General features: G+C 28.8%; 1 protein-coding gene across 2 annotated transcripts; it reads left to right on the top strand.

Moving 5' to 3' along the window:
• Nucleotides 1-8,389: 8,389 nt before the first annotated feature.
• Nucleotides 8,390-12,073, top strand: LOC103501901 (L-ascorbate peroxidase, cytosolic-like). Of its 2 annotated transcripts, none has more exons than XM_051091560.1 (10): nucleotides 8,390-8,481; nucleotides 8,570-8,690; nucleotides 8,782-8,956; nucleotides 9,095-9,160; nucleotides 9,837-9,885; nucleotides 10,339-10,421; nucleotides 10,547-10,626; nucleotides 10,745-10,847; nucleotides 11,574-11,632; nucleotides 11,735-12,073. In XM_051091560.1, exons 2-10 carry the CDS (start codon nucleotides 8,572-8,574, stop codon nucleotides 11,748-11,750), a joined length of 750 nt encoding a protein of 249 aa, XP_050947517.1. In that variant the 5' UTR covers nucleotides 8,390-8,481; nucleotides 8,570-8,571; the 3' UTR covers nucleotides 11,751-12,073. The 2 variants fall into 2 exon arrangements, with proteins under 2 accessions (XP_050947517.1, XP_050947516.1); XM_051091559.1 differs by having other exon boundaries at nucleotides 8,560-8,690.
• The last annotated feature ends 210 nt before the right edge of the window (nucleotides 12,074-12,283 follow it).

Genomic DNA, 12,283 nt, shown 5'->3' with positions numbered 1-12,283 from the left:
TTCAACTTCATAACCATAAACAAAGCATTAGAGAGGTATATCTATGATATCAAATTTGTACGATAATATCACGAAGACTCACCATATAAAATGCTTAATTTTAGATGACACTTCTAGTTTTCAAACCACCTCAATCGAGTTAGAATTATAAAAATGAGTACAAGTTCTAGATTGATGAAACCATTTATATCCGCTTTAACGTGGTATAAACCAAAATTTTTAAAGTGTCAAATCAATTTATCCGAAAGAGAAGAGTTGGAAAACGTTACATGTTTTAATCAAATCTGAATATCTCTGTTTTACTCTCTTTAAATTAGAAGTACAACATTCATCCAAATTTTTAAGAACTCAATTACTTGTAATAACGGAGGAAGAAATTCTTTCCCTTTTTCTTGTTTTGTAGGAAAGAATTTTCATATATAATTTTAAAGTAAAAGTGTCGTACATAATCTTGACTTATCAATATGATATTATAACCAGAATATTATAATAAACTATAAATATTATTGGGTTTTTTAAAAATATAAGAAAACGACAAAATATTATAATTTTAAAATCAGAAAAACCAATAGGTCTAAGATAGAAAATACCAAAAAAGTTTTGTCAACAACTTGTAATATAATTGGTAGACAATCGTCTTAATTGTTTTAATTTAACTATTGTTTGGTATACGATCCTTTAGATTTTGTCGTTTTTATTTGGATAGTCAAATCTAAACGATTTATTTTTTTCAATTTTTTAGTTAATTTGATATTTAGTCAAATCTAAACGATATTTAGCTAAACGAATGTTTTCAAGAATCTTTGTACAAGATCGTTTAGATTTAGGTTAAACGATTTTTTAAAATTATTTTAGTACACGATCATTTAGATTATTGTTTATTTTTTTTACACGATTATTTAGATTTAGGTCTAAATCTAAACGACATTTTAGACGATCTTGAACAACCGAATAGCAGTTTAAAAAAAAAAACGACGGAAATAAATCGAGATAAGAAAGACGAGAAGACAACCCAGAAATATTTAAAAAATGACAAAAGATTTTGTTTTAAGTGATTTGTTATATTTATGAAAAAATTTAATATTAAATGTTATAATGCGATGAAAATGCTAAATGTTTGAATATTTATCACATATATGTTTTTTTTTTTTTTTTCTCAATTAAAAGAATTATAAATCTAACCGAATTTTAAATAACTGTATATAAAAGTCGATTTGTCAACAAGAGTTTATGTTAATTTGATGTTATTGTACGCTAAGATCTAAAGTTTCATGGTTCAACTCCTTAACCTTCATTTCTACTAAAATAAATAAATATTATGTTATTGAAAATTGTACTTTTATCTTTTTTACAATTGTTTCCATAACGATCTTCATGTGTTCTTTATGTAACATTTGATTTTTTTAGTTTAATTTAAAATGAAAAACATTTTGCAATGTTCAAAACTTGGAATGAATTTTTTAAATACCATAGTTAATCATAAGTATAAAAAAATGAAGGTAATCCTTTTGTATTCTTCTACTCTACTCCTTAGTTATTTTATATTATTTATTTGAAAAAATATTATATTGTTTTTTTCGTGAATGGTAAATATTTTGTTGATTTTTCTATTTTTTGATAATTTTTTTCTATTATACGCATTATTAATCGACCATTTAAGATCAAGTTGCCATATATAATTAGAGAGGGTCTAAGTTTAGCAAGTCGTTGTATATTTAGAAGTATGCAAAATAGGGATTATCTATGAAAAATACATTTACCTTTAATATATATTGTATTTTTAGTCCTTGCGTTCATAGTTGACATATTAAAAATTATAAGTGAACGGTTTGGGACAAAGAATTTTATTATAGTTAGATTATAATATTTTATGTTTTATGTGTAAAATTATTTTAGTTTGGACTGTAACAACATGTGTTTGAGGTATGAACTATTTTAGTTTGAAAATTTAATAAATATTATAGAAAACAATAAAAAAATGATGAATGTGAAACAAAAATTTAATAAATACTCTAGCAAATGAAAGGTTTTGAAGTATTATTTACGGTATTTGTTTGGTAGTACAAAATAATATTTACTGTAACAATACGAGATTATTATAGTTTTAGATAGTCATTATCCCCATCGTTCCCTCATTTCCTCGTATATGTACTACTACTTTATCTGTATATATATGTTGTAATATTGCCCCCATTATTTGTATGATATTCTACCACTTCAACTTTATTTGTTTTTTCCTAAATATGACCATGGTTCAATAACAATCAACATATACTCATTTTCTTAAGATTGAAGGTTCAGATCATTATATTACTATTTCATATTTATTATATAAGAAAATACTCTTATTCATTTAAAAATTTTAGTTTTATTTTCAATTTCAATTTTAAATCATAGATAGAGATTAATGATGTGACGAAAATATTGAAATACCTATAATATAGAGATATGCAAAGAAACGTTCATGAGGGGAGAAAATCGACAATGTAATGGGAAGAAGATTAGATATAATGCATAAATATAACTCGATATGAGATTAGTAAATGGATTGAAAACAACAATTTGAAGCCTACTTTTATAATTTCACATATTTTAATTATAATCTTAAGTAAGTGTTGGAATTTTAAGAATCTAAAAAAGTTACCATTCAAGTATTTAATGAATTATTTGAATCTATATAAGGCATGAAACTTGTGTTTTTGTCAAGGGAAAAACAATCGTTAAAGTTTTTTATAGTTGAAATTTAAAATGATTAATTTTTACGTCTGTCATGAACTTATTCTTCAACAAAAATTTATCGTAGTATGATTAATGAATATTATTAAGTTTAACATTTTGTTTGGTTAAATTTAGTAGGTAATTTAATTGTAATTGAAGGGATATGTTGACCTAATTCACCTAGTAATGTAACTAAAAATACATACACACCAACATATATAACAATTTCTCATGATGGTTAAAGGTGTAGTGAATGTATAATTTTTTATTTGAAGTAATATCGAAATATAAAATTTTGAATTGGTAACTAATTCAATTTTATTTGTTCTCAATAGAGCGATACATCTTAGTACCGATTATGATAGTCGATGACATTGAGAGGGGCTATTTGCGAAAAAGAACAATGTTGATGAGGGGTAATTACGTAAAAGACTACGAATGTATGGGCCCAATAATGAGCCCAAATAAAATATTTGGACCGAGCTGTCTTAGTTGTTTGATTAAGCCCACTGGACCCAGAGAAGTACTCGCCATTCAGGTTGCGCCCGCCCTGGGTCGTATTGCCAGCCGTTGCGGGATGTCACCGCTCGACGCCCAACCACGTCACTTTTGATTTCAAACGGCTTTCCCCCGACTTTAACGGTAAATTCCAATTTCCTAAGTCTATGAGATGAGATGAGATGAGATGGGTTGAGTATTTTACGAACCAACATCAAAATTTGAGTTATAACTCATTTCTTTATCTTTTATTTTAAATATTTAACTTCATCAAAGACGCCATTGATAACTAAAATTTCGTTAAATTCAAATATAAAATACTAAATTTATATGATATTTAAACAAACCTCACACAAAAACACGATTTTATATATATATATATATATAACCCCACTCAACAAAAAAAAAATTGTCTTAAATGATTAATTGAACCAAAAACTTAAAAATCGATAGGTGAAAGCAAATTTAATTATATATCATCTAACAACCAACACGACCTTTCAAGTGTTTAAATAAATATTTCCAACAAAACCGAGTATTTATTTATAAATACTTACGATTGGGTTCGGTAGTTGCAACCTTCCACTTGTCATGTCAATTATCATTTAACTAATTGCGAAAACTCCCTTTGACCAAGCATGATCGTTTGAGGCAATAACTATCTAAGGACGCGTTTGAGACAATTAGTTGGTTATTATAGTCATATGTTATTATATAGTTGGGTTAACTTACAATATAATAATTTGTGTTTAAAATGTACATTATCACATTATGTGTTATAATAGTATGTCTTTAAGGTGTGAAACATATATTTTAGTTTGAGAAGGAAATACTAAACATAATAGAAAAAAGTACAAAAACGACGGATGTAGGATGCTAAAAAATTTAGCAAACAACAGTAAGTAAAGTAGAAAATGAAGGGTTTTGAAATATTTGACTCTAGATTATCTAGAGAATACGAAATAGTATTTAATGTAGCAACATGATTTTATTACACGTACTCTAAAACCAGAACAAAAAACCACCTCTTTACAATAAAGGTTCTTTAAAAGTTTCCAACCAAATGTAGTAAATACACTATTTGCTACATTTTTTTTGACATTTTACATTGATTGTTTATTTTTTAATAAAATATTTACTAATTTCTTATAAAAATAAATTAATTTATTCACCAACCACATATTATTATAATTCTCCGAACATAGATTAGTATAATAAAATTACAATAATCTAAAATGATAAGAGCAATGGATGTAGTTAGGAATTGAATGGAAATGGAAGATTGAGAAAAGAAAGAGAAATAGAAGCATGAGGAGAGGGAGAGGATTGAGAGTGAGATTATAATGAGAAGGTAGTAGAGATAAAGGATGGTGAAATTGAGAGGACGCACATTAATTACAAACTGGGGAGAGAGGGTACAGAAACGGACGCGTTTATTTGGCTTTTTGAGTGTAATAATGGGGGGGGGGGGGGGGGGGGGGAGGGGGGAAGGGAAGGGTGGTGGCCGCTTCACTTCCTTCTTTATTAATTGTTATTATTATTTAATATTTTTATTTTGGTAGCAAAGCAACGTCCGTCCTATCGGGGCCCTCTATTGCAACTTGGCGCACTGTAATTGGATGTTATCCAATTCCAAATTTCACAATCAATCCAGGCGTTGGTGAGAGAGTTAAATCGTACCCTTGTTTGTTGTTGGCAATATTATTTATTATTATTATTATTATTATTATTTGATTATCGAATCTTCTTCCATAACAGATGGCATTCACACTTCCTCAAACCTACATTAATTATTTTTATTTTCTTTTTGCTACTGCTTACATAATACATTTTAAAAATGAACAACACTCAGGGTGCACTTGTCTACGTGTCTTTTAAATTTCTCTACTACCAAAAAAAAAAAAAAACAGAATAGGGTTTAGAATTTATTATATAAAATTAAAAATATGAAAAAATTTAGAAAAAAGAAAAAAAAAAAAACTCTTTAGTCCTTAACTCTAAAATTCATTAAAATAGAAGATATATACCAAGTGATACAAATTTGAAAATTACGTTAAAAAAAAAAAATTAATGAAAGATACCTTTTAATAGGATGTTGCTGAGATTTGAATGTGAAAACATACATGATCAAAAGAAATTGATACTGATTTTCCCTTTTTTAAAGTTTCGTTAAAAAGGCAGCTAAAGATTTTTAGTTAAGAATTATTCTTTATTTATTTTATTGTTATTATTATTTTCTTAGAACCCCTAACTGTTTTTTCAAAAATATAATAAAATGGCAAAATATTTAGACGGTATAAAACAATTTTATTTTTATACGTTCTAAAACAATTCCGAAAATGGAAAATATAAAAAATAGATTATTTGTATACGGTTGTTTATATTTGGCTATTTTTTGTATACTTTTTTCAAGAGGTTTTATATGTAGTACAAACAACCAAATAACAATTTAAAAAAAAAAAAAAGAGAGAATGATTGTCATATGTGGGCATTACTGATGTTATGCAAGTTTCTAGAGCATACGTGTTGGTGGTGAGGTTGCTAGGAATGGCCACCAGGTGATGGTCATATGTGGGCATTACTGATGGTAGTCGAAGATAGTCGATAGTATATGTCGTTAGAGATGGTTGTTGAAAGTTTTGCCACAGTAGATGACCAATAAATAAAGAATGATTGCCATAAACAACATAATAAAAATGAGATAAAAGATAATCGAAAGACGTCTTGATAATTTTAAAAACTATACAAATTATAAAGGACCAACATAGTAAAATGATAAAGAAACCATGCATTTTCTAGAAGTTGGATTGTGTTTCTTAAAACATATTATTTCACGAACTTTCATTTTTTTCAAACACCATTGAAAAATACATCAAGCTTTTTAAAAATGAATTATCTTCAAAATTAAATACTTAAAAAATTAAATAAAGTGCACACCAAAGTATACTATGGGATTTTTTTTCCAACTTTCATTCAATATTGAATTTCTAATTTCCTGTTTAATATAACAAGTGATTAGTTACTCGATAATTTTTTAAAATTTGATAGTTCCATTAAATACCAAAATTAAAGTTTAAATTTTATTAAAAGTAAATTTAATCAAATATCTAACAAATTATTCCATTAAAAAGAAACTATATATATTTAGGACGTATTAAACGTGTAATTGCAAGTCAAGAGACTTTGACATCTCTTTTAAGTTAAATAAATTATAAAATACAAAATTTAAAGTTCATCAAATACCTTTGTAATTCAATTTTTATTGACTCGTTTTAATATTCTTGCAAATATTTAAACTATTCTTTAATATTTATTTTATAGAATCATGAAAGCAAGTTTAGCCCGTAACAATCGTTTTAATATTATTACAAAATTTAGTTCCGTTATATATATATATATTCATAATGATTACGGTGGATACCAAAAGAAAATAGAAGTTGATTGCTCTCATTTGACTCTACGTGTTTAAAAGGCATGCTAAGAGCCTTTAGGTATATATATATATATATATTTTGCAAAAGTCTTTAATTAAATATGAAAAAACTCATTGAAAATTTGTATCTTTCTTCTTTTATATATAAAAAAAATATAAGTGGAGAAGTTTTTTAGTCTCGTTGTACCATTTTATTATAACTTTCTTTTTGCTTAACTTTCTTTTTGCTTATTTTAGTGACAATTTTGTCATCACATAGTTTTAATGTTTATAGTCAAGCTATAAGTTACATTTTTTTTACTTTTCATCTCATTATTATAACTTTTCTCAAATTTTCGAAATTTTCTCTTCAATTAATTATGTTATTTAAATTTATCCAAATCCATTCACATTCTTCATTCCTCTATGCCATTCTCATTCCTCTAAATCTTTCAAATTATTTATTTTCAAATCTTTGGGTATAAATATATATTTTTTTCACGTATGTTCACAAATCACAATAATAATATGACAGGGGTGAAGATGAAAAGCAAATCAAATTATGTTTTTTTTTTTATTATTATTATTATTCTTGCTTGTATATATTTCTTCATTTATAGGTTTATTTTTAATATACAACAAAAGTTGAAAAAACGACTTAACTACCAATTTCGTGGTTGACACATAGATATGTCTATGCTCTTTATGTTTAAATTACGAATATTTTTCAATGTAATCATGAGAATCTTGCTCAAAATTGTTTTTCATTTAATTTTCTTATTAAAACTATTATAAAATTCAAGATAATATATTATGATATTTCTCAATTCATTATTCATTTTTCACTCGTTAGGATATGTGAATATAGAAATGATATAAATATGAAAATATTGAAATGACTTTTATGATTTTATAAAATTAAAGTTAAAATTATAATTTTTCGGGCATTGTTTACGAGTACAATAAAATAAATTAAAAAATAATAAGGGTTATTGTGATGAAAAGAACCTTATTTTGTTTTTACACTTTTTTTTTCAAATATAAACTTATATATTTATTTTGAGGGTGGAAATGGATTTTAATTTTTGAAATTCGTCTAATTTAAGCATTTCATACTCAATATTCCCACTGTAAGTTATTGAAGTCAACAAAATTTATAACTGTAACAAATATGACATTATTATTATTTTTACTAAAAAGTTCAATAAGATAAGAAACAAAACAAATTACGATTGAACATACTTTTCAATTTCTATACCTCATTTTATTACATCATTGTTGAGTTTAGATATTTTTTGATGGATTGACATAATTGTTATTCGTAAATTACATTTGTTAATCCAACCAAGAAAAGGTATTGTAAGACCCAAATGTGTAAAAACTATTGTTATAAAAAAAAAAAAAAAAAAGGAGATGTAATTACCTTTTTTCCAACAGACTCTACAACATACTTTTACCACTAAAAAGGAAAAAAAAAGAAGTAGTGGCTGTTTTTAGAATGTATAAATAAAGAAATTAGTAGCAACCGTACCACACTGTTCTTCATGCGCCTGAAGTGAGTAGATTTACTCCCCATAACTCGCACAACAAGCAGGACATTTTAGTCATTTACCATTTACTTCCCCTATTACATTTATAATTTAATCACAGCCCTTCATTTTTTCAAAAGCTGAACAATAGCCGTAGGATAGAAACGGAAATTCAACTGCCACAATTAAGCTACTAGAAGCTTCTAATTCTTCCATAGTTACGCACGTTGCTCTTAAATCTTCCTGCTCTCTCTTTCACCCTCTCCATTATCCATCTTTCTAAAAATCAATTTCTCTCTCGCTTCATTTCGCGCTAATTTCAAGGTTGCCATTGACGACGATTTTCGATCGTTTTCTGTGTTTCAGATCTGTGATGTGAATTGATTTTTGTTCATTTTGTAGTGAATCTCAGCCATGGGGAAAAGCTATCCGACTGTCAGCCAAGAATACCAGACGGCTATCACAAAGGCGAGGAGGAAGATGAGAGCTCTTGTTGCTGAGAAGCACTGCTCTCCTCTAATGCTTCGTCTCGCGTTGGTTTCTCTGTTCCGATTATGAATCTTTGATTTGATTATATGAATGAACGACGATATTTACTATGGAATAATGGATGTGTAATTTCAGATGGCACTCAGCCGGAACGTTTGACGTTAAGACTAAATCGGGTGGTCCGTTCGGCACAATGAAGAACCCAGCAGAGCTCGCTCACGAGGCTAACAGAGGCCTTGATATCGCCGTTAAGCTTTTGGAACCGATTAAAGAACAGGTGCCGATCCTTTCTTACGCTGACTTCTATCAGGTACGGCACTATGATTCCGATCATTGTTTTCGCGCATTTCGTAAATGACTATTGCGAAAATTTAAAATCGACGGATTAAGAAAATGAATTATGTAATGTTTGTTTGTTATTCTGATTTTTATTTTTGTTGTACGATAGCTCGTCGGAGTTGTTGCCGTTGAAGTTACTGGTGGACCTGAGATTCCGTTCCATCCTGGCAGAGAGGTAGTTTAGACGAAGTCGCTCCTCTCTACATTTGTTTTGTAATTTCTTTTTGCCCTCCGTTTTACGCTGTTTGCTACTCTTTGACGTCCGTATGGACAGTTCATTGCATACCTATAGATTCTCGATTCGTTAACATTGTTTCGATCGTGAATTTGCGTTTGAAACTCTTTTCTGATTATTTGCTCATACGTTTTTGATACCTGTCACTTGCATAAGCATATCACCTATCGATTTTCTGTTTGAGAGATTATCTGAGCGGATATCGCTGAGAGCTCCCACTATTTTTATATTGGCGATTATTCTTCCGAAGAAAAGTGACTAATTAAATTATAAAACTGCCCTCAATTTAGTTTGGACAAAAAGCTCCAAAAAATACTATTAAAGTTTTAAGAAGTTTAAAAATTATTTTGAAAGTACTTAAAAAGGAAATTTTTTTACGCAATGTGTGAATGGACATTTTTTTTAGAATTTAACCTAATAGAAATGTTTTTTTTTTTTTAAAAAAAATTATTTTATGTGAATTTATAACTATCAGGATAGTTTAATCATTAGTTCTATATATGACTTGCTTGTGTTATTTGGTTTTGTCGTGAAGAATTTATTCAAGTAGCATCTTTATTTTGTAATTTTCATATAACAATGCTGACTGTTTATCAATGGCGTTTTCTGACATCAGGACAAGCCTGAGCCACCTCCTGAAGGCCGTCTTCCCAATGCCGCTAAGGGTGAGTACACATCATAGAAATAATTTAAGACAACTTCTCTTACGGTAATAATGAATTTATGTTACAACCATGTACTCAGGTGAGGTTTTTGTAAAATAACCCATGGTGTGATTTGGATTGCATACTTTGTTTTTGAAAAAGTTAAGTGTATTTAGAAACCATTCAGATGTATTTTAAACCATTTAAACATAAATGAGTTAAAACAAAAATAAATTTCTTGAAAAACATTTTAAATCTTTTTTAGTTGAATCAAAACGGGTTCATAGTCCATCAATTGACTGATCATGTATTTAACTTTTTTAATTGTGAGATAAGAGACTTCTAGAGTGCTGGAAATAAATTACACTTGACCATATTTATGCTCAAACTACCAATACCGATGATCTTCGTTTCTAGGACGTTTGACATTCAATCTCCTGCGGGTTAGTTTTAATTTTTGGTTGATCTATGTAGGATGTGACCATTTAAGGGATGTTTTCTACACGATGGGTCTCAGTGACCAGGACATCGTTGCTCTTTCTGGTGCTCATACTCTGGTTTGTTTCATTTTTGCGAATCTTTCCTCTTGCATCTTTCAATTATTCACCTTAATTTTTGTTAATTGACCTTTCCCATATGGGTTTTGACCGATCTTTCTTTTCAATTTTTATTTTATGCTTAGGGAAAAGCCCATAAAGATCGATCTGGATTTGAAGGTCAGTGGACAAAAAATCATCTTGTCTTCGACAACTCTTACTTCAAGTGAGTTTTTTGCTTCGTAATAGACATCAATCTCCGTAAATTAGAGATTCCATTATTCTGTGAATATATATATATGTGTGTGTGTGTGTTTGAGGTAATATTTTTAATTTTTTTTTAGAGAAATCTTATCGGATGACAAGCCAGAGCTTCTTAAGTTGCCATCTGATAAGGCGCTTCTGACTGATCCTGTCTTCCGTCCCATTGTTGAGAAATATGCTGCGGTATGAGTTCCTCACTCTTGTTTTGTTTCTTGCCAGCGAAGTTATCGAAATATCAAATTTCTTTACCCCAAATTGAGGAATATATTACATACACACACAACAGACCCTAAACCCTTCTTCATTTTTACATCTGGAATTTTAACCTTTTCATGAATAAACTTAACATCCAAACTCGAATCCCAGGAAATATAATCCTAAAGATCCCATCTAACTTAATATAGTGAGTTTTCGTCAGGTCATCACCAAACACCAATACAAAAGCTTAGGTTGGATATGTTTAGGATTTAGGGTTTAGGGTTTTAGTATTTATCAATAATCAACCCTAACCCTAAGCTCATGGGTATGTTATATTTAGGATGAAAAATACTTTTGTCTCCTTGACAATTTATTCGTTGAATTATGGTGGATAAAAGTCCATTAATTATATTTTAAAGTTTAACAGTCAGTACATAGAATTTAAGACTTATAATCTACGTGAATAAGAGAATAAGAAAGTACTCACGAAATCCTATTATAGTTTTCAGAGTAAAGAACAGAATGGAAAATATAGGAGATCAAATATACATAAATTCAGAAATTGTTGCTTTTATGCAAGTTACCAAGGACCTAAAGTGTCTTTAACCTAAATTTAATTAAATGAATACTACTTCAACATGAATTTAAAGTTATGATAGTTAGATGCATTATAGTTTGTACTAATAATGGTAATTTTTCCCCCTTTTGTAGGATGAGGATGCATTTTTTGCTGATTATGCGGAAGCACATTTGAAGCTCTCAGAGCTGGGGTAGAGTTCTAAACAATTTTTTCTTCTTTTTAACAGACGAATCAAACTCATTATTGGTGCCATGTTGAATGAAAATTTGGTGTATTTTTGTATTTATTGCAGATTTGCGGATGCTTAAATTTTTCCAGAAGTTTCGAACGCAGATGGCTATCTCAATAGTGTGCTTTTAATTTCTCTGAAATCGTAGGCGGCCGCTGGAGAGTTGCTTTGTTATTGCGCTATAAAGAATGTGTGTGCGTGTGGCTTTCTTGGTCTTGCTCTTTCGGCAGTATGTGAATGCTATATATTACTTACTACTTTACCTCTAGCTTTTCTCTCCTTTTCATTTCCAGCAATGGGGTTAGTTTGAATCTTATGATGCATCTATCTTTTGTGCTCATCATCTCTTTGCTACTATACAAAAAGGTAGCCGACCGAAAAAGGAATTGTTTCTTAAATAAAGATGATGTCTCATGACAGCATTTTATTTTATTGGCTTACACTTTGGATATATGTTCCAAGAAAATAGCATTATTTAAATTTTTTGGAAAGGAACTTGGAAACTTAATCCCATATATGTGTATTTTAGATAGATGCACCGACCAATTTTTCTGTTTCTTTTTCTTTAAAGGATGAAGTTCTGACCAAGTTACTGTTTTTTCTTCTTTTAAA

This window comes from Cucumis melo, chromosome 11 (genome assembly GCF_025177605.1).
Source record: "Cucumis melo cultivar AY chromosome 11, USDA_Cmelo_AY_1.0, whole genome shotgun sequence".
In the NCBI taxonomy this organism is placed as follows: Eukaryota; Viridiplantae; Streptophyta; class Magnoliopsida; order Cucurbitales; family Cucurbitaceae; genus Cucumis; species Cucumis melo.
This window is presented reverse-complemented; position numbering and strand designations above follow the sequence as displayed.

Bases quoted from the DNA above. Each gene is read 5' to 3' on its own strand.
- LOC103501901 (XM_051091560.1), top strand. From the start codon at position 8,572: ATGGGGAAAAGCTATCCGACTGTCAGCCAAGAATACCAGACGGCTATC. The intron at 8,691-8,781 runs GTTGGTTTCTCT...GTGTAATTTCAG, and splicing joins CCTCTAATGCTTCGTCTCGC to ATGGCACTCAGCCGGAACGT. The intron at 10,848-11,573 runs GTATGAGTTCCT...CCCCTTTTGTAG, and splicing joins TTGTTGAGAAATATGCTGCG to GATGAGGATGCATTTTTTGC.